The sequence below is a fragment of the Ornithodoros turicata genome, unplaced genomic scaffold (assembly GCF_037126465.1).
Source record: "Ornithodoros turicata isolate Travis unplaced genomic scaffold, ASM3712646v1 Chromosome42, whole genome shotgun sequence".
NCBI lineage: Eukaryota > Metazoa > Arthropoda > Arachnida > Ixodida > Argasidae > Ornithodoros > Ornithodoros turicata.
The window spans coordinates 121015-144277 of NW_026999372.1; the positions used below are offsets into that span (position 1 = coordinate 121015).

At 46.1% G+C, this 23263-nt stretch overlaps 1 protein-coding gene across 2 annotated transcripts in view; it reads right to left on the bottom strand.

Annotated features, from left to right (window-relative positions):
* The window catches only part of LOC135374090 (uncharacterized), a 73182-nt gene that overhangs the window by 37194 nt on the left and 12725 nt on the right, over window positions 1–23263 (bottom strand). For both annotated transcript variants that reach the window (XM_064607088.1, XM_064607087.1), the window contains 4 exons: window positions 21783–21913; window positions 20263–20392; window positions 16789–16922; window positions 7052–7172 (listed from right to left, as the gene is read on the bottom strand). In XM_064607088.1, coding sequence (XP_064463158.1) covers window positions 7052–7172; window positions 16789–16922; window positions 20263–20392; window positions 21783–21913 — 516 coding nt within the window. The remainder of the gene's footprint in view (window positions 1–7051; window positions 7173–16788; window positions 16923–20262; window positions 20393–21782; window positions 21914–23263) is intronic.

Genomic DNA, 23263 nt, shown 5'->3' on the forward strand with positions numbered 1-23263 from the left:
TGACGACTGACAGTCATTGACATTCTATGACTATTTGCATGATATGTGGCATGAATCAATTGTACTCGGCTAGAGCTGCGTCAAACAGCGTCACGCAGTGTTTTGTCACAACCAACGGTCATTATGATATCCCACGATTATTTTCATGATATGCGCACAAATTAATCTGATCGGAACAATATTGCTTCAAACACTGTCGTATAGTGTTTTATAACCACCGACGGTAATTACCATATTCCATAACTATTTTCATACATATGCCAAGAATCGACTTTATGGGAGTACTGCTGCTTCAAACAGTGTAATACAATGCTGTATGACTATTGACGCTCATTATGACATTACATCACTATTTTCACCATGTGCGCCATGAATCAATTTTATGGTACTCCTGCTGGTTCAACTGGTGTCTGCAGTAGTCTGTGATCACCGCGGTCATTATGACATTCCATGGCTGTTTTGATATATGTGCCGTGAATCCATTTTATGGGACTACAGCTGCTTCGAACAGTGTTATACAGTGTTTTTTGAGCAGCGACGGTCATTATGACATTCCATGATATCTGACACGAATCGATTTTACTGGGCTAGAGCTGCTTCAAACAGTGTCACATAGTGGTTTGCGACGTTTTGTGTGTTGGATGTAGTCCAGTCATGACCAAAATCATAGTCATATGAAAATAGTCATAGAATGGCATAAAGACCGTCGGTAGCCACAAAATACTGTACAACAGTATTTGAAGCTGTGGCAGGCCCATAAAATCGATTCATGGCACATACCTTGAATATAGTAATTGCATGTCATAAGGACCGTCGAGAGTCACAAAACGCTGTATGACACTGTTTGAAACAGGCTTAGTGCCATAAAATTGATTAATGGCCCATATTATGAAAATACTCATGGAATGTCAATGAACGTCGGTAGCCACAAAATTCAGTGGCGATTTAGTGGTAAATGGGACAGTAACGCGTAGCATTAAGCGTCTTTTCCGATTCATACTTGACTTCCGGGTATCCACTTCCCGCCAATACTAGACTTCCAGTATCCAATTCCGATCCAACTCGACTTCCGATTGTCCATCTCCGGTGTATACTTGACTTCCGGTTCGACACTTTCAATTACTATACTTAAGTACAGTTAATTACCCTTTAATCAGCGTCAATTACTTTCAATCACCATGTAGTTACCCTTTAATTACCTTAGGTAACTGCAGATTACATGAGCTAATCTTGCATTTCATTTAATTCCCTTGAATTGCGGTTACTTGCTTTAATTACTCTCAATTCCGCTTTAGTTTACATTAATTACACTTAATTACCTATGGTAACCTATAATTTCATTTGATATTTCCCTTAATTATATATATCTTACATTCATTACCTTTAAGCTCAACTTTCTTTCATTAATTGCCTTTAATTACCTCTAATTACCTTAAATTACTCTTACCTCTTACTCTTAAGGTCTTTCGACTACTTCAATTCATGAATCATTTAGCTCTATTTATATCTATCCTCTCATATCCCCTTACATGGCCACTTATATACCACTGCCTCGGTGGGGCTTCGCAATCTCATATAGACAATAATTTTCGCCGGCTCCACTGCGCGGCAATTTTGTAGCGACTGTGGCGCCATCATGCGGGTTTTTCCTGCTGGGACTGCGGGCGCTTCGGTTCAGTCCATTGGCGAAGCTGTGCGTTCGAGGTATGGATCGTTGTTCGGGCGCCCCGTGGGCTTTAGAGATGCATAGGTGTATATATTTATGCATATGAATTTGGTTTCATAAGACTTAGAAATGAAACAGAGCAAAAACCGAAGTCAGCAAAGTTCGTGGCATCTAGTAAACTTCTGCGATAGCGCAGGCGCTACATGCATTTCCTTTTTGTTGAACCACATATCGAACATAGTTATGTTCCCTATATGTATGTTTTAACATTGCGGGTAGTATTCAATGAACTGTTGATGTCATGACATGATTTTGTCTTCACATATTCCTTCACCTGTCAAGCTATGTGTTTCTCATTCACCGTTCTCACTTCCAATTAAGTATCGCCGTTCTTGACTACCAGAATATTCCTGTCACATACGAACACTTACGAACATTTAAATTTGTCTCGCACGAATGCTTGCTGGTCTTGCAGTGAACAAAAAAACCCAGTCAACACACATGGTTGACAGAATGTAAAATCTACGTTGAATATCGTTGAACAATGTGAAACGTGAATTGAGAACATGAATTTCACGCAGATTTTACGTAAAATTTCGACATGCGAATTGTAACGCAGGAATTCAACGCTGATTCAACACTCATATACCATCAGTGGAATGGAGCACGTTATGACAACGTTGATAGTTACGCTGGAATTTAACGTAACCGGAAACGTAGAACGAACAACGTTGTGTCTGCACAAGTTTTACTTCATGATTTCACATGCAAAGTGCACACGTAGAAATCTCGTTGATTTATCATACGTAAAGCAACTGCATTATCCAATCCAATCCCATCCATGATCCAATTCAAGTCAGTTCCTTTCAAAGCGAGAATCAGGGAAGCCGCACCAGACGCCATTCTCCTCAGATCGTAACCGCCATTAACTGATGCTTGCGTTTCAAGTTTATTTCGCTTTTGCGGCTCCTTCTTTGTTTCGTAGCTTGTTTTGGTTTCGAACCGGGTTGTGCTGGTGACTGTGATATCGGTAAGCACAGGGTTCACTCACACTGCTGGGATATACGAATCGGTTATGACGGTTACGACGGGCTCTCTACTACCAGGAAGCTGACTCAGAATGTAGGCATGTATTTCCGAAGGCAACAGAATTCCACAGATGAATACACACAGCATGGCACACAGTAAACCGTGATAATAAAGTGACGAACGAACGGCAGCACACGCAAGTGTTGTAGTGGGAAAATATTCAATGCTTATTTGTTTAACGAATACATATGAGATACGCACACAGTACGCCGAATTTAGATAGCAAGTGATGAATTTAGGAAAACGAGCACGTCAAGTTTAGCGGAATGAAGCAGCCAACGGAATGCAACGCCTTCCATGACCAACGGATGGCAGCTGCTCCCGTGTGGTCACGCTTTTTTGAGCGAGTCCGACCCCCCCCCCCTCCCCCCTGGTGTGCGCCGAGCCGCCACGGTAAACTTGTGCTCGCCGCCACCGTCCGGTTGCTTCAAACGGCGCGCCGCCGGTTCTGCCGACCTGCGCGCCACTGTCGGGGTACAAAGTTTTAACTTTTACATTCGCATTTTAGAAACAATGGAAGAAGGCGTAAATCTGCCATCATCATGTATTTTTTTCTTAATTCTGTGGCAATAATAATCCGGCCATTCATTGTATGTAGCAAGCACGTCCATGGTGACCATGACATGATCTTCGACTCTCATATACGTAGTGTTCGCCACTTGTGTGATCAGTGGTGAAGTCGTAAACATTAAGCACAAAAATGGAAGATCAGCGACCAGTGAGTGCTTGAACAAACACTAAGGATAATGGGCGGAGGCAACATATGTTAATGTGACATCTGCTGTGCGAAGTCCCATTGTTGCCAGGTAAACACTTTCTGGAAGGTTTCAGAAATAAATAAGGTAGTGGTACCTTCAAAGATTTATATTCATAAAATAAGGCAGCATGGCAACATTTTCGTGAGTGTCACAGAGGAGAGTGTCACAATACAGAGGCGGCGTTTTCGAAAAGTGAAGTATTTTGATAGAATAAGATAAGTATTTAAAGATATTGAAACATAAATAATGTATTTACTAAAATACAAGCTTTCGGACGGAGTCCGTCCTTCATCAATAAAATATACTTCTGGTGTGAAACGTAAAAACCTTGTAGCTCGGTAACCTTTCAGTTACATCTAAATCTAAAGTCACATCTAAATGACCACTCTGTAGGCTCGGCTAAGTGTCATCAAATGCCTGCGACATGACGCGGACAATGGCTTATGCCTGATTCTGACGGGGACGCGGAGAGTATCGGTTTCGCTGTGCCGACTCGTTTACCTTCAAAAACGGTAGGTTACCACAGAAAATGCCATCACGTTTGAGGCTATCCAAACTAAATAATGCTCCACTGGTTTTTGCAAGATCTCTGTAAAAATGGAGAAAGCAGGGGGAGGAATCGGGCGGTTATGCTTAACCCATGTGTCTTGCCCAATAACAGTGTATTCACGGGAATAATACTGCAGCTTCCTATGAAATGCGGAAAAGTTACAGTAGATAACCTATTGTTATACGTAACGAAAAATATGTTCGTAAATAGGATACGGTCCTGTCCCACGGGCCGAAAACTAGTGCATGAAAAAAATATACATGCACAGCACTTCTGCAGGACACTGGGGACAACGGTGAAACACTCAAAACGATAGAAGAAAAGCGTAAGCATTGTAATTCACAAGTGACCGTACCTCACACACACAAAAATAGTCGTTCAATTGTAATACTTATTCTGGTCAACGTATGATGTTAGGTTACCTCGGGTGCTGCAGGTTGCCGGGCCTACTGGTGTGGTTTCAGTAGAACAAATTTTTTGTGTTCAGTGGGGTAGGTACCCTACTGTTCGAAGGCTGGTACCATTAAAACCGTGAACTATTCTCCTATCAAAAAATTGTTGTTTGGTGGACGTACTTCGTTCCGCCAAGGCAATTATTTAGCAAGACTGAGCTCTCTCCCCGATAATAACAACACAAAATAGGCAAACTGTTTTACGTGATTGAGGAGCATGCCTTGGAAAGGGGAATTATTCTCGATCAGTTGACACTTGGCGCGAGAAAGTACCTTCTTTAGAAATGTATGGGTCTGGAAAACACGCACGCACATACTCTCGAATGTGTACGCATGGACCTGCATGTTCTTATTTGGCATCGTCCCAACTCGAAAATCAGCCTTGATTCCGATGCTTGTTCTGTGTTCCAAAAAAGCGGTTGTTAAGTTTCTATGATCATCGAGAACACCCCTCTGCTGTTTGTATTTTTTTATTTTGTTTGCCAGAACCTGGTTTACTCGGTTGCCTATTTCTTTCCAGTGGGTTTTGTTTAAAGTCACTTTCATTGATACACTGCTCCGTGAATAGATGCGGATTATCTCCAGACGTCCGTGTATGAATGGACTTTGCGACATGCGTCTCCCCTCGGGGACTCGAGAAACATGCCATATGTAGGGAACTCGTATCCTGCTAGCCCTTTTATGTGTTTGTATAGATTTCGTTTTGAGCCACTAATGGGTTTTGGACTGTTTATTTGTGACAATTATCTAATTTTGGGAAGAATCCTTTGTAATTTGCTCGCTTCAGGATTGAAGCATTTCAGAGACCTGCAGTAACGGACCAGTCCTGGGGCTGAGAAGTGAGAAATTTACGTGTTTGATTTTGTTTGTGCAATTTGTGGGCGGCACCCTGATTTTGAACAAAAAGGCCCGTCGCCCATGTGTAGGGGTCTCGTCATCTGATCTTTTCCGGACTTTCTTGTCGGAAGTCGTCTTGCTGTATATAGATGTAAATAAACTTGCTCCGCTACGACCTGGACTGGCCTGGCTCTCTCTCCGCGGACCAGACTCGCGTCGTCCCACCACCACCCTTCACGACAACTCTCTTCCCAGGAACCTGAGGAAGGAGTTGACTGCGGTTATGTAAGCAACGAAATTAACCAGAGAAACACGGTAGTCCTGGGAAAATCGCGCCAAAAAAAAAGACCCTCTCCCCGTCATTGGCTCCCTGTTTCCTTTTCCCTACCACTGTGTGCGCAAGCTCTAATTGTGCATTGCCACAGGAGGACGTGTCGAATATCATTTATTGGTTCTCTCACAATCATCTTAAAACCAACAGCGCTAAAACTAAGGTAGCTTAGTTCGCTCCTAAAAAGAATGCCACTATTTTTTGCAACTTATTGCCACTTATTTCATGCATTGATGAGATATGCCGTGTTGACATTATTTGTGATCTGTGTGTAACTTTCGACGCCAAACTCCATTTCCGCGAACATGTCATGGCAATTAGGTCCTCAGCGCTACGAGTGCTATACCCCGTGGGAAGAAAGAAAAAGGAGTATGGGAAACTCCCTTGGGGGTGTTCACGACCGTCACACATATGACTTTTTGCTCCCTTGCTAAAGCTGTTCCCTGGACTGCCTTTCCTTAGGGTGTTCCCCTGGCACCCTTCCTGCAGGTGTTCCTTCACTGCCCATTGGAGAGAACGCAATGCATTCTGTTTTCCTCGTATGAAGGAGAGCTGCGTGCTTGCACGTAGTTCTCTTTTGGCTTTGCATTTTCCTCCGAAGCGGCTGCTTCCGTTCATCTCTATCTGGCTGCTATGTTTCATTAAATACTTTATCATTCTTGCTACTGGCACGTCTTGGGTCACCTCAACTGGCGACCAGAATGGCGACTCCACCTGCAGTAACCCAGCAAAGAGTGGCTGTAGAAGATAGCACTCGGAGGTTTTGCAGCTCAGGAGTGTTCGATCCCTCGAACGAAAAGTGCAGTATGTACCCAGTATGGTTTGAAGGAGCTGTTCCCGTGGCTAGGTTCACCGAAGACGCGGACAAATGCAGCCTGCTAATAACGTCTCCGACTCAAGAGGTTTCCAAACATTTGTGCAACCTTGTTCTGCCTCACGAAGTTTTGACCGCGGCATATTTCAGGGCTGACCAGCAGACTTGCTGGTCATGATACTCCCAAAAACAGTTTGAACGCCTTAAGCTTTTCACGACAAAGCAAGGTGGTACGGAATTAGTAAAGGATTTCGTGCAACGCCTTTCGGCCATCATCGCTCACTGTGCATGTGAAACTGAAACGGATGTTCGTGCTTGCTCCTTGCTCACAGCATTCATTGTGAGTCTGCGAGACCAATGCGTTCGTGCCAGAGTGGTACTGGAAAAGGGCTGACGCTGGATAAAGATGTTAACTTGGCTGAGAACGTCAGAACCTAAAACAACAAAGCCTCTGCCCTGCCTTCCGCGAAGCCTTCCGCAAAATTGTTTACGCATTTTCTTATTTATCACGATGCCGCTGTGAAACCGCCGCATGCACTCGACAAAGAGCTTACCAGCACAGTCGTTTGTCATTGCCGGACATCAGGCCTCTAGAAATAATGCCATGTTCCTGTTCGTACTTCCTTAAGCACACATCTTCGGCATCGGATATAGTTTTTTGATTGCACTGCAAGCCTGAAAACGAGCAAGACGACATATTTGGGTACTCATAAAGCAATTCAGAGTCCCCCTTTTATAACTTGCCTAGGGAATATCCCCTGTTAGTAGCTTGACTTGTCCCACACAGATATATCAGCGGTAAAAACCGGCGACGGATAAAAGCGCGGATATTCTTTGCTGCTCTCGTTAATTGCCTGCCAGCCTTATCCGCAGTGCCACCGAAACGTTAGCAACGATAATAAACAAAAATAACGGAGTAACGAGACAAAAAAATAAGTTCTCTATATGTGTTGACGGAAACAAAAGTGGATGCTTTTATTTGTTTTGTTTGTTGAGTGCCTCGCGAAAGTGTGTGCCGGATAGAAGCCTGGTGCTTAGCAATGTTGCCAAATTCGAAAGTGTGTCAGTGCTGCAGATTGCATCACTTTGCGTGCAACCGTCGGCGGCTTGATTGTGGCTAGAGTCAGGCGGACGCCGCTCTCTGGTTTTCGCGATGGTTTTCGGGGGGATTGTCCTTGACTGACATATTGCGACGGCGTGGCGTTGTCAAAGGCCAATGTCTAGACTGCTGGGCTGTATGAACGCAGAGTTGACATCGTGTAACTCTCACCGAACTTGTCACTCAGGGCATCCGTGCACAGTTGGCATCCGCCGATCAGTCATGAAAGTGCCGGTATGCAACAGGTGGGTATTGTATGGCTTTCGAGCACGTTTACCAAATATTAACCATGACCGCGCTTCCAGCACAACCAGCTCTTGTAGTTTGCTCAGACGAAGAAAACGAAGCTCTGTGCATCTATACTGGTAAATTAACCTTCTGTGGTTGGGTTGTTACGTTATCGTGGACTTCCGTTTAGTTTTTCTCAGTGTAAAACTTTTCCTGCTTTCAGACTTAAGTGTCCTGGCGAAACACGAAACACGTGCCTTTTCGAGAAACGGGCGCGTAAAATCTTTTTTTTTATTCCAAAATTCCAAATATATATAAAAAATAAGAAATAAGAAATATTCCAAACGTTTGCCTGTTTCAGCGGATACCTGTATGAGCGATACATAAAATGAAAAAGGCATTAAAATATGAAAAAAAAATCATACCAAGTACAGCAATGGGGGACACCTACAGCCAGCGAAATCATGCCTCGAAGTAGGAACAAAATTCCACTAGAGAGCATATTCGCCACTTGCGCGACAGAGCGTTCGACATGCTCGCGTAACTTTGTGCTTGACCTGCTGACATGGATGCATACTAAAGAAAAAAAATCGCGTGTGGAATCACCTGCGAAATAATGCGGACAGAATTTCGAGTGTACAGCGGCGGGGCGCAGAATATATTCATTTAATAATCCCGCATTAAAGTATGGTGTTTACAATGAGGATGCAGTATATGGGCTTTCTTTATCTTTCACATTTTTGTAATATAACTCCGACTTCAGAACACAAGACATCTTGCATGACAGCGGATGTAACTGCTGAACGACTAATCCTCAATTAACATTAACATCCATTAATTCACTTAATATATGTGGTGTGGGAGGTGTCATGTCGCCGTGAAACCCGTTGATAGCACCGGCGCAATAAGAAAATCAGGCTGGGAGCAAACGTGTGCTCACCCGTGCGCATTACGGCCTGCTAAGGAGCTACTTAAGTGATAAGGAGCGCACTGTTGGGGCCCAGTTGGTTTGGTCTCATGCAATAAAATAAACCTTGTTCCTCGTTCTGTAGTTGTTGTGTTCGTCTTCTTCGGGGTTGCGGCGGGTCGTATTCGAAATCACCACGGGTTTGTGGGCCGCGGATCCCAGAAAATTGGCGCCCAACACTGGTGTTTTCGACCTGCCGTATCATTCCCCCGGGGATTCCCCGTGCTGATTTGTTCCCGTCAAATAAGCACACAATATTGCCGAAAGCAGCACACAGTATTGTGCCCATATTGGCTGGTTATTGACGATACGGGTGCAATATGGGGCCCGTTTCTCCAAAATTGGGAAAATCTTGGCAATATGGGTCCCATAATGCCCAGTTTGAGCCAATATTAGGAAAATCCTGGCAATATGGGCCTCATATTGCCTGTGTACACCCCATATTGATTGATATAGGAATATTAATTGAAATACAGAAAATGGTACGTACTCGTGTTGCACAAATGCCCAAGCAGCATGGCAAGATTGGATTGGATTGGCAAGTGTGTGGAATGCCCAATTCAATACATCGTTACATCCAGCAACTTCCCGCAGATGATACAATCGACAATCAGCAATCCGAAACAATCAACACACTCTAGCAATCTCATTGTAACATTCACTAGAACTCGACAACTCAACTTTCCACATACTGGAAGCAGCCGCCACCTTGATTCGCGATGCCGATGCCACTAGGTCGAAGTGACTGAGAGCGAGCGTGGCCGTTTGAGCGAAATCACGCGTCCTACAGCTAATGCGCATGCGCGACAGTAGGATCGGACGTTTCATACGCCCCCTCCCTTTAAATGTCTCTAATTAGTCAAATGATAGAGGAATTGCGGCAGGTCAAGTAAAAAACACAATGTTTGATAGCAAGGGATGGCTCCTGTAAAGTTAGGTGCTTTCAAGTTAATGCAAGCAATGTGAATTCCTCTGGCGTATGTCCGTCACCGTCAGGAAAGTGTTTCGCTCCTTTGTACTCTCGGAGCGGGTTGGAAATTTTTGGTTTATAGACCGTTGCGATCCCAATGAAGGCTTCTGAGGGATGTCTGGCACTGGCAATTCCGTGGGTCTGACCCGTGTCCTTCAGCAAGACGGGCGTAGCACCCGTTCTTCGTTTTTGCGGCCATGCAGTGTTGTTTTTTTGTAAATCTATGGCAACTTGGATCAATGAGATTTGCAGAAATGAAAAATCAAAAAGGGGGAAAGAGAGAAATAGTATCAGTTGTGAATGTTAAACCTTTATTACGGATAAAGCTTTATTATTACACGGACTCCCCGTCGGCGTTATCACAGAAATATGGGCAACATTGGCGCAAAATGGGCTTGCCAAGATAGGCAGCCCATATTGGTCCAATATAGAGCCTGGTTGCGCTCCCCATATTGGTCACATATTGGTAATCTTGGTAGCCCATATGGGTCCAGTATTGAACCAATATTTGAGCCGCAGCACTGTTAAGCTCAGCGGCTTTGTGGCGTAGGTCCCAGCCTCCATTTCTCTCTGAGCATATTGAAGCAGCAGTTTCGGGACGAGTTCCTCCCCCTAAACTATGTGATGCGTATGCGCAAAGAGCTTGCAGCCCGAACGCAGCATAGTGATGAGAGCCTTTTGGAAAACGTTCGGGCGATTCAGGAACTGTATGGGGGAACGAACTGTCTCGTAGAGGAAAAAGAGGAGGTGACACGCATTCACGTCTCTGCCGGAGCGAACAGCGATCAGAGGCAGGTTACTTCGAACCGTGCTGTCTTTTCTGATAACATCTTTTCTGATGGCCTCGGTCCAGCTTGCCGATTGCAAGATGACATCGTGGTGCGCGTTCAGGGCAAAAACGCTGCAGGTTTGGTGGACACCGGAGCAGCTGTTTCCCTGATCGGCGACACCAATCCTCGATTGGTGTCGACGGCGGAACATCTCGGTACGGACGACCAGAAATCGCCTAAGGCTCGCCTGTGATGCGGTTTAACTGCCGGTGGCGCGATACGCCTTACTTCGACCGTCGATGGACATCGGGTCAGACAACGCTTTGTTTACCTCCATGGAGTGGCTGGAGCAATGATCCTGGGGCGCGACTTCATTATCCGTATGGGACTCATTCTGGACCTACATCTCCGAGGATACCAGCATGCATGGAGCTGTACCTTCTATCCATTACTGGAGTGGACGACCCCTGGTGCAGGGCGACTGGCCACGGCGAAACCGGGAACCGACTGGCAACAGCGATGAACCAAAGTAGCAAGCCGCTGGAGTACCTCGCCTCGCTGGACCATCACTGCACGTTGGTGCATCACGGAACAGAATACCGAAAGCCTATAGTTGCAACTGCTGCCTTGGATGAGGGCCTGTGAGGATTTCCAGCTACCTCGGGGCAACGGGAAATGCTGGAGCAAGCATTGCTACCATCATCATGGATGTTTACTGAAAAACCTGGTTTGACCGATTACTTGGAACACGTCATAGACACCGGCGACGCAAGGCCTTGGAGATGAAATCCTCGGCCGCTTAGCGTTCACAAGCGCAAGTTGCTCGATGCTGCGCTTAACGAGGTCATCGAGACAGGTGCTGTGAGAACCCCCGCAGCCCATGGGCCTTTCAGCTGGTACTGGCTCCGAAGAAAGATGGAACCGCAAGGTTGTGCGTATACTACCGTCGGTTGAACGAGGTGAGCCTCTATAGGCTCGATCATGTACACGATGGGATCAGCCCGTGTGTTAACAATCTCGGACTGCAGTCAAAGATTCCTGCAGATACCGATAGTACCTGATGATAGTACCTGATGTCGAAAAGACAGCATTTACCTGTCATAGGGGACTGTTTGAGCTCGTCCGGCTTCCGTTTGGACTGCCAAATTCCCCGGCTAGTTTTCAGCGAATGATGGACGAGGTTCTCGGCGATGCGAAGTACAACTTCGCCCATGGCCTATATGAATGACGTAGTAATTTTCTCACGTTCATTCCAGGAACACCTTCATCTGAAAGTGGTGCTGGGACGCATGCAAGCCGCTGGGTTGACGGTCAATCATCAAAAGATGCAGTTGGTCACTAACCCAATCGATACGCTCAGGTTTACGGTGGAGTCCGGCACGGTAAGGCCGGACGAGGACAAGCTGAAGGCTATCCTAGACTACCCTTGCCCGCAGGATGTAAAGAGCTTGCAGCGCTTCCTTGGTATGATTGGATTTTATAGACAATTCATACCGAGGTGTTCGGATATAACTGAGCCATTAACTTGGCTATTGTGGAAAGGTGGGCGCTGGTCATGGGGGAAGCACAAGATAATGATTTCTCCGCTCTGGCGGAAGCGATAGCGCAGATCACCTGTCAGTATCTCCCAGATCTTAATCGCCCATTTGTAGTGCAGACAGATGCGAGTGATTATGGACTGGGTGCGGTGTTGTTACAACAGCGCGAAGGTGAACTTCGGCCTGTGGCATTTGCAAGCCGCACGCTGACGTCGCCTGAACGAAACTACACCGTGACGGAGAAAAAGAGTCTAGCTATCATGTTCGCACTGAATAAGTTCAACATGTATCCGGATGCTGCGAAATCTACAATCCAGACTGACCATCAGGCACTCGCCTGGCTGAGTAGATTGAAATCTCCCGCCCGAAGACTTACACGTTGGAGTCGGACGTTGCCACGGTACGACCTGTCGATCGAATATCGGAGGGGGACCTCTAACAAGGTGGCAGATGCGCTGTCTCGTGCACCTCTGCCCATGGAGGACGTCGTTACCACGCACGAGCTGGTAGTCGCGGTTGGACAAGCCGGAACGAACAGAGAGCTGGCGTGGGGACACGTCGTGAGCCGGGAGGACATCATCTGACACAAGTGAGGTAGGCACTTTGCAGAGCCTCACTTAAAGTCAACTTTAAGAAAAGTGAGTTTTTCAAACATGCAGCACAAGTGAGGGTTGAGTTACAAGTTCATGTTACAAGTTACCTTCTTAGGGCGCGTATTTGATGGCTACACAAAGACAACAAAAGCAGAGTCCGTAGCACGGATAACTCAGCTTGCCAAGCCACACAATTTGCACTCGCTTCGTGTTTTCCTTGGTCTGGCTGGACACTTTCGGGGTTTCATCAAAGACTACGCTAGGAAAACAAAGCGCCTGACTCTTCTAACACAGAAACACGTACCTTTTGTAGGGACAGCAGAATGCGAAGCTGCGTACAAGCAGTTGGTTTCTGACATTTCCTCCGATCCAGTCCTTACGCTGCCAAACTTTAAACTTCCCTTACAGGTACATACTGACGCGTCATACTATGGAACTGCTGCTATACTCTATCACCGTAACTGTACCGCATCTACTCACCAACGATTGCATGTCATAGGATAGTACTCCTACACCTTTACTAAAGCTAAACTCAACTATTCTGCGACTGAAAAGGAAACACTTGCAATCCTTGTGGCCTTGAGGTACTTTCAACCTTAACTGGATGGGAGAAGGTTTCACCTTGTCACAGATAGTGATGCCCTTACGCATCTACTTCAGACAGCACGAACCGAAAAACCGGATAGAGAGGTGGATATTAGAGCTCCAGCATTATGACTGTGAAGTCATACATCGTCCTGGATGACTTCTCCAGGATAGGGACGCGCTCTCAGGGCTATCGCACAACCACAATGTTGACCATCTCACAGTCTTCAACACATCGCAAGACTTGAGCTTCAAAGACGGCAAGTACTTGGTTCCACCGTCGCTACACGCCACGATTCTTTCGCTTTATCAGACACTCCCCTTCGTGGCGACGGATTCTCCCGTACATATGCAAAAATTAAGCAGCGCTTTACTTGGCATGGAATGATGGCATATGTAACCTAATACGTCCGATCTTGTCATATATGTCAACTCGCAAAAGCGAAATTTTAGCCACAACCCGATGTAATTACACTCTTCAATGTCCTTCGAAGTCGTCCACATTGATTTTGCATAGATCCAGAAGAAGTCAGAGAGTACGAAGAAAACTGAGTCCTTCCGACTGGCCATCGACCAATGCACACGGATGACTGCAGAGCGAGTGGGAAAAGAAAATTAGCACACCATACTAGCCCTTTTGAGCCGACGCATGTTTCAAAACACCAAGACTACAATATCCGATAACGCTTTCAAGGCTTAACGGCTTTCAAGAGCAAGCTCCTACAAGACTGGGAGAACCAACGTGGCATCACACTCAGATATGCATCGCCATACCACCCTGCGGGAAATGGTCTTGCCGAACGAGCAATTCGGGATAACAAACAGTACATCATGTTGTACCCCGAGTTCCCGGAAGGCTGAAAATGTTGTCTTGAAGCAGCCGTTTACCACCACAATAGATCGGTAACAGCAGCGCTTGGATGCTCACCCCATTTTGCGGCTTCCGGTGGGCAACAGTGCTCCATGCAGACAAGAAATTGATATCCGCGATGGCGTACAGCTGCATGAGAAACGCACTACTCCTCGTGAAAAAATGAGCTACAGACAATCAATGAAGATGTCCTACGATAAGCGCCATTCGACCAAGATCCCTGTGCTACGCGTAGGAAACCTGGTCATGGTACGCAAAGGTACCCCTGGTAGGGCTCGTGCAATCCACGGCCCTCACACCTTCCAAAATACAGCTCGCAAAAACGGAGTGCTCATTGTATACGTAGCGCCTTCCGGACATTCTGGATGTGCGCAGCAAGTAATGCCATCCTCTATACCTCATGTGTACCGCGTGTTTCCGGCGCACGAGTACAAACGCCGTCTCACGATCTCCATGCGCAGCAAAAATATTTCGCGTGATTCCGAATACCAGTCAATAAATTCCCTTACGCAGCAGTGCTATAATGGGTCAGCACCATCATTCTATCAAAGAAGTGCAATAACTAGAACCCGTGACCGTGAGGGATCGCACGTTAGGGAAGAATGCGTTTCTTGCAACCGCTGGCAAATCAGTTTGTTTTGAAACGTCGGGGAGCGAGGACGAGTATGCTCGGTCTTTGAAGAAACTCGTTCGACGCTTTCAAGATTGGAGTCATTTAAGGTCCGTATTATATCTATGACGTCGCATAGTCTGTATTCGTCCGCACGACGCATTTTCGTACATCTTCGCTCTGATTCTCAATGGTCCTGATCACCGGCAGGCTGGACACAACGAGTGATTGACGGAGACAACGAACTTTGCGCTTCATACACGAACGTTGATGCGTGAATTAGAGAAGCCTATATTGCACTTTACACCTGGATTACACAGGCAAGTAGGCATGTTTTCCAGGTAAGCTATTTCGGTTGTTGGCTTTTTTTACGTTGTATTTTCTCAGTAGGTTACGTCCAGGCGATGTCGTAAATGGGTGAGTCAATCATCTTCTGTGGTTGGTGTTAGCTTCTGCGGAAGAAACTGAAGTTTGGGAAGAACAGCAATCCAAAGGTGTGAAAAAGATAAAGAAGCGTGACCACAGATAATAGTGAAGGAGAGATGCAGTGGTCAGCGTTCATCCATATACGTTGTGCCCCGTGTGTTCGGCGTTTGTGCATCATGAGTCATGACAATGCACGCTCGGGATGGACAAGCATCACCCCGGAAATTGATCTAATTTTTGAATATCGATCGAACCAACAGATGGACCAACAGATTGTTCAAAGGTATTTCTTTGTGATATTTATCGTACAGCGTAGCTTTCTGGGGCTGTTAACATAGCGAAGAAGGGGGAACCACCCCGACGGGTAGGCCTAGATCGCTGCGCGCTATCCGTTGCATGTACCGCATGTGATGGCGCATGTACCTCTTAAATTTAAAAGGTACATTTAAAAAAAAATGTACCTCTTGGCCAAGCGGTACTTAACCGTTACATATGCGTTACCTGGTTTAGAGTGTAAGACTCATTTCCACGGAATTTCGGCAAATTTATTTCGGTAATTGCCATAGCATTACGAGTGGTATTAACTGCTATACTGAGTAAACGTAACCACGGGGAACCAATTTACGCAAATAAAACATTAGGTTGCCTCGGGAAATTTCGGAGATCAATTCAAGAAATTAAGTTTCAGTCAGTTGAAATGAAGTAAAAATGTTACCAATTTACGGCAAAAGTCATTGGCAGAAAAAAAATCCCTTGACCGCATGTCCCTCCAGGGCCGACGTTTTTACTGTTAATTTCTGTCATGCTTGGTGGACCACACTGTATATATTTCTACACATTGTGTCTTCTCTAACGTGTCCAGGAATTCTATTCAAGAAACGAGTGCTACTTTTCGGCTACTTGACTAAGAAACTACTAGAGAAGCAGTACCTGTTTCTTACTCACGTAGCAGAAAGGCACCATTTGCTTCTTTTATCGCTCGCTCTAAATATAATTTCTGGACACGTTAGAGCAAACACCCTGTATATAAGCGCTATGGAAAATTTATATTAAGTCTACGTTACGGCGGAAGCTCCGCCATCTACTGTACAAGTGGAAAATGACAGCTGGTCGTATTAAGTGGCCTCATAGGGCTTCCAAGAGTTAAGGGAAGCCCAAGGCCAGTAAGGTGCTGGTAAAGTACCGCAGTAAAGTACTGGCTTCGCACTGGGCTTTCGGTGGTGAGTCGCTGACACGGCGGGAGGACATCGCGTGTCACTTGACCTTTCGGCGCCACTCGCTCAAACGTCACATGCTTGCGTATGGCTGACGATCACCCAATAAGCCCGAAACAGCTGTGCAGTGCTGCTATGGCTACGTTCAGCATTTCTAAACTCTAATGTAGTTGGGACCTTTCGAACTCCGCCGTCGCTCGTACCCCTTTCCTTCGGCATATATAAGACAACTTCCTTGTTCGAAATTCGGTTGAAGCACTCGATTTTTTTTTTTGTTCGCGAAGTAATGTGTTGATGTGAACTGGCACCAGTCCTGTATTAGAGCGAACCCAAAAATGTGGACGTCTTTATCACGGATGTCACGAAGACGCTACGGAGGACAAATTACGCATCCAGCAGTCTTGCTACTGCGGTACTCACACTTCGAGGTCGATGGGTCACATGCAGCCAATATTCGCTTGCTCCACATTTCTTCGGAACTTGCGAGAATCCAAGCATCGCATCCTTTTTCTACGAGTCGAAGGGGAACACAGTCCTTGCCGTAAAGCAACATACTGGAAGAGATGGTCGAAACATGAATTAAATTATTTACTTGTGGTTGTAGCGCGATCAAGTCATAGACGGGGGGGGGGGGGGGGCAATATATACACGATACGCACACAACACAACTGCAACGTGTTTCACCAATGAACGTAAATGCAAAGATACGTAAATCCCCAGTGCATAAGTCACGCACTGCACATCGGTACGGTCAAAAGTATACAAAATATACCAACCAAATTCGTTATACGGGCGTGATTTAACATTAACATTTATCGCTGTTGGAAGAATGACAAGAGGCCTGGCAAGGGACCTCGCGATGAGCTCTGTTTTAGAGCCTTGATGTGTGTCGCGCGAGAGCCGCCTTGGTCCGTTGAATTCAATTCAAATTCACCTATCTCATCTACGTTGCATCACGTTACAAAAATAATTATGCCTCTTCCTAAAGACGAAGAACAGGCGCAACGCAGGTATTGTTCAAAGATTCAGGTAGTCCGGCAGAACTACCCACGCAAAACACCCGTCATGCAAAACATCATGCCAGACACCCCTCAGAAGCCTTCGTTGGGATAGCAGTACGTGGACTTGCATGCACATGCATGTCTTCGTTTCGCATTTGGGGGATGAAAATAGGCGATGGGACATTTTTTGACCAGGTTCAGAACTGATTAAAGGGTACTATGCTGCATAAAAGCGCATGTTTGAACGCTACGGCATAGTTTGTATGGAAATGCATGAATATAGTGCATTCTTTCAATAATCCGATATCGTTACCTGCCAGAGCACCAGCTTATCCAGGAACTTGCTCCGTTGCACCGTTGTCGTCGAATAATTTGTTTTCGTCTTTATCCCCTTAATATTCTTGTTACTGCAGTATATTTGTTGCTTCAATCGTACAGTCCCTACTGTCCAGTTTGCGAAATTGGTTCGGCTTTAAAGTGGCTCGAAGCACACACACTAACACATACGTGAGACGTGCCTGGATAACGAGGGTGTTTAAATTCTTGTTATATCCCAGAAATCTCGTAATATCTCGTTATATTCTCAGAAATATGACCGGGACAAAACGAAAGAAAAGAAACCTCTTCCACTGCGGCCACTTTACTTCGCCTCTTCATTTATCGGCAGTGTTGTGCCCGTTACTCGAAAAACGAAATCCCGATATCGTTACACGCACCTAAAAGTTGCGCTACCGTTACCTGTAAAAAGTAACGCGATACTTCATGTGTACTTTTGAGGAAAGAAACAAACAGTATCGTTGATGGCGTACTTCAAACGTCTTAAAATAATACATAATAAATAAACAATATCTCAAAATAATAATAATAAAAAATAATATCTCAAAATAATAAATCGACGTCCAATGGGTGTTACACGTAGGTCGCCTGAAGGCTAAAATTTGGAAAACCGTTTTTTACAGATTTACTAAAGCCTACTCGATATCCTGCATATACTTTTCCTCTTCCTCTAAAGCAAATAAAGCACGAAGCAAGTCTACCGATAAAAGGTTCAAGAGCTTTGTCACAAAAAGAACTCAGATTGCCCGGAACGAGAAGCTAGTAAACATATCATACTGTGCATTTTCAAATTGGACGTTGACTTCCTTGACGCACAGATAAAGCTTTCCCACCAAGGCGCATAGTAGACATCTAAACATCACGTCTACTGTTTTGGTTGGTTGGTTGGTAGCAGGCCATGGTCCCTCCAATGCAGCGTACAAGAAATGGCAACGGTCAAGCACCTAAGCGTACGTGGTGCAATGTCATGTGGAATGTCATGACTGTCTGACTGTCATGTGAATGTCAGCGAGGACGGTTCCAGAATGCAGTAGGAGTGACGTCAGTTTGAAGAAAACTCCCACAATACACCAAATCTTCAAGAAGGTTAATCCCAAATAGGGAACACGTGGATGACAGTCTCTTTGCAAGATAACGGCCTCTGTGCCCTCCTTTCGGCTATTTGCCCGGTCTTCGCAGAATGAGTTGTGATATCGGGCAGCTTGTTCGAAGGCAGGCACAGTGGAGGCTTAATGATAGGTCGAACATGAGAGAAATGATCGCTTGATGATTGCCGCTTGCGTTGATCCCGTCGTGTGAATGTGTGTATGAGTGAGCACAAATGTAAGAGTGAAAGGAGGATGAGTGAGAGAGTGTGGCTGGTTTGTCCCTGCAGATGACGCTCCCCGAAAGTCGGTGGGGAGGCGTGTTAGCTTCGCTCAATTGGTAGAGCCCTGGACCGGTAATTCAGAAGATGTGGGTTCGAGTCCTACAGCAGACTAACCTTTTCAGCGACTTTCATCTTTCATCGATAGGTCGAAAACGAGTTGTCGCGAACCCCACCTCGGAAAGTAGCGGCAGCGCTCAAAGATCGCGCCACCGCAAATTTGTAACGGTTTTTCTTTAGTTACCAGTTTAAAAAAGTAGCGCGATCTCTACTCCGCTACCGAAAAAAGTAACAGATACGGTACCGCCGCTACTAGTAACGGCGCTACGTACAACACTGTTTATCGGTACCAAGACGGGTGGTGTTCACCCTTCAGCGGGTACAGCTTGGGAAAGAATTGTGGGAACACAGCGGTGTCGCGTTCGTTCATTCGAGCAACACCGTATATAGTAGCAAACAGGAACAGACACATGCTGGCTGCCGTGCCGGGGAATTTGCGTCCTGGGCAGACTTCTGAGGGAAGGGAAGTATGTCGGCATACGTCTGACAGCGTCCGAAGAGAACCCAGCAAACACCCCAATGACCTTATTCTCGTCAAACTGTGCGACCTCGATTACTTTGTCTTTGCCAGTCATTTGTTGTTACGTGAAGAAGGCGCGACCGTCAAGGGGTGATGACCAATGGCAGACGAGACACACAGTAATCGAGGCAGATTACTTTGTCGACAATAAGGCCTCAGGCAGCACCACCAGCACCGGTATTCAAACCCGGTCTCGGCGTGACCTAGACAGCACGTTAACCACACGGCCACGCGAGCTGCCCTCTTTCCAAGCAGCACAACATCTTGGCCCAAATATTCGACCAACATTGATTCACCCTTGATTCAACTTTGAGCCAACATTGCCAATATTGGTCCAATATTTGACTCTCCAATGTTGTGCTGCTTGGGTTGTGGGGCTAAAATGCAAAGGAAACCGTGCGCAACCCGCATCCTGTTATTGCAACCCTCTCTCGCTCTCCCACCGTTCCCATGCAGTTTTGCCCTGTGCCATTTCACAGTCGCTTTGTGCGCTGCTACGCGAATCAAGCGATTAGCACTAGAGCTCTGCACATAACAGCTTGCCTTCGAAAGCGCCCTCGGTATGATAATGGTGCTTCGGAGCCCTTATTTCACTGGGAGGTAACACTTACCAACATCTGGTCGTATCGGGAACCAAATCTGTGGGTTTTCCGGTAGTGAGACCATGTTCTTGTCTGTACCTCGCATCGCACTCAGCGTCGGCCTCAGAAAATCTCTCAACCATATCTTCTCTTTTGCACTCTGGTGCAATAGAGCGAAATATTATATCGAGATGCATTCGTATACGCTTCGAAATAAAAGGCAGTGCTTTGCATTTGCGTAAAAAATAGTATTTTTGCCCATTGAGTCGTTGCGCACACTCGATACAGCGCTGGGAACGAAATGCTTTTGATTGAGTAAGGTTCGTTTTCCCCTATATACTTCGCAAAAGAAGCAAGTTCACTGCATCGCCCTCTACTACATTTCGAACAAACACGGGATGAGCGGTAAGTGGATTAGCTGCAAATCATCATATTCGCGGTGGAAGCGATATGCCTACCTATATACCTTAAACATCTTCATTACGCTTTTCGCGTTGCCTGTTCGTGGTTCCATGCCAAATTTTGTGATCCAAGTATGACGTATAAAAAGCCAGGAATCGTGCGAATATACCGTAAGCATACGTAGTGCGGGCATGCCGACACTTTGGCTCTAAGTGACCTTAACAGGAAGTGAATAAAATGGCGAGCGACACCTGTGTTTCTCAACGAGGCGCATGACGGCCTTCTGTAGTTGCGTCTGGCGCGGTTCATGTAAAGCTCCAGTCAAACTTAATAGTAACACAGGAGAAAATTCGGTCCCAGTTCCCAGCGCGATAACAGTCACCCTTGGGACACTGGGCGAATGTTGAGTGATCAAAATCCTTGCGTTAAACTAACGAATAATTCTGTTCAATTAAGATTTCCTCATTACCCCAAGGGTAGCTGTAATCGCGATCGGGAACGAGACCACATTTTTTCCAGTGCTATCATTAAGTGTCATACCTCATGCTGTCAAGATTGGGTTAAAAAATGTTGCCAATAAAATCTACTTCGAGGCATCAGAATGGCAGTTACTATGTTGTTTTTGATGGTTGGCAAATTCGTAAAACGAAACGAATTTGGAGCTAATAGGCAATTTTAGCAGACCATTGGTAAGGTTATAGTGTATATCGGAACCCAACACAGTCGCGTGTGACTCAGAATCTTATCAACTGGTTGGTCCTCATGATGGACACCTCATGATGTAATATTTCCTTTCCTTGACTGGCGGATGCCGTCACGACGGAAATCACTGGTCGCAATGGGGCAACAACGTGGGAGAGAGCACACTCGACTAATCCGCCTTCTGTACTTTGGCTTGACATGATTCCTTTCTGTCTCACGTTGGTTGGCACTTTTCGTCCCTTTTCCTACTCTTTTGCTTACCAGTCACGTTTATATCATGTTAGTTGCTTCGTGAAAATGAAACTTAGGCTGCTTTGAGTCGCGTGTGCCCTGGTTGCGCCCCGTCTCAAACGTTTTACGTCGCGCAGAGAAAAAAAAATACTGTGGTCTCTTCGCTAGGTCCTGTCTGGTTGTTACAGTACGTCGCTTTCCATAATATCGCTTACCTGTACAGTTCCACTTGGATGCTCCACATTCGGTCCGTATATTCTCGAGAAAAATCTCAAGAAAATCTGGATCACTGCATCCGTGTTCTTTTAGATATCCCAGAACGCAATCCCTGCTGTATTCCATTACACTGGAAAAGGTAGCATGTAAATATTACATAAATCAGAGATTATTCTTAACATACTGAGGGCTAATAAATTGTCACGTCGCGGTTGATTGCATCTCATAGAGTAGACAGCAATGTGCGCGCTTCGCAGGAGAGAAAAACAGTTTCTCTCTCTCTTTGTCTCTCGTTCTCTTTTTTCTTTCTTTTTTTTTTTGCATTGAAGCCGCTGGCTACATCAAACGTAAATCGTCATACTTCAGCGGGACCAGACAACATCACTTACGACGCACAGGGAAACCTTGACGTCTGGGCACGCCGAGCGCTCCTTCATGTTTAGAACACATCTTTGTAACAGGGAGCCCTACCAACTACATGGAAGGAGGCGTTGTTTGTTGTTCCTGAAATCAGGCAAAACCCCAAATGCCCTGTCCCCAAATGCCCTGCCCAGTGAGCCCGACAAGCTGTGTGGTTAAAATTACGGAGAGAATTGTTTTGCGTCATCTCGACTGGTGGCTCGAAAAGCAAGGTGAATTCCCTCACGAAATGGCAGGCTTTCGTCGCCACCGCATTTCCACGGATGCAGTGCTCGACGTCCTCTCAACAGTCCGGACGACCAAGACTTGTCATAGAACCGCCTGGAGCAAGAAGTCATCGCTCGGACGGGGAACCCGGAACAACTGGTGTCGAGAGGCCCGAAACGGACTTCAGACTGTGCAACCTCTCAACAAGCAGCTCGACAGCGTCCATCAACACTGTGCCGTCACAGATTGTGCCCCAAGGACAACGTCCAATTGTGGTGAGCCGGCAGCCTGTGCACAGATCTCTTGTGTTAGATTAAATTGTGTGCCCATTATTTACTGGTGTTGGCCTCGTTTCTTCCACAAACTACCCCAAAGGTACCCCTATCTCATGTGCTGTCGTTCCTACCGGGAGTGGTCATCACAATGTGATGTTCCCAGGAAGCGAGGTTCCTAGAATCACTAAATGGGCTCCCCAGATGTGCCCATCGAGCAGGCCAGTCGTATATTACTACTAGCATCTTCTTTGGGTGTGTATGAGCACCCCAGGAGTGACAGCGGCCGTTTAAATGAATGGACAGCACGACATTCTTTGAACGCCCCCACCCAGAGCCAAGTCAACTGTTGACGAACCAACGTCTAGCACGAAGATATAGTGCGGAGAAAGCTCTCTTTTTAGCAATTTCCCTGTTTTCCCGACGTTTCCCAAAGCAGGGAACAGCCGTGGCCTGCAGAGGCTAGCTGGGCACGTAAACTGAAGCGACAGATGGGAAGAGGGAAGGCGATCACGACTTCACACGAAACCGCCGATTCCAGGAAGCCGTTTCATTACTTTGCCGGCTTTTCCCTAAGCGAG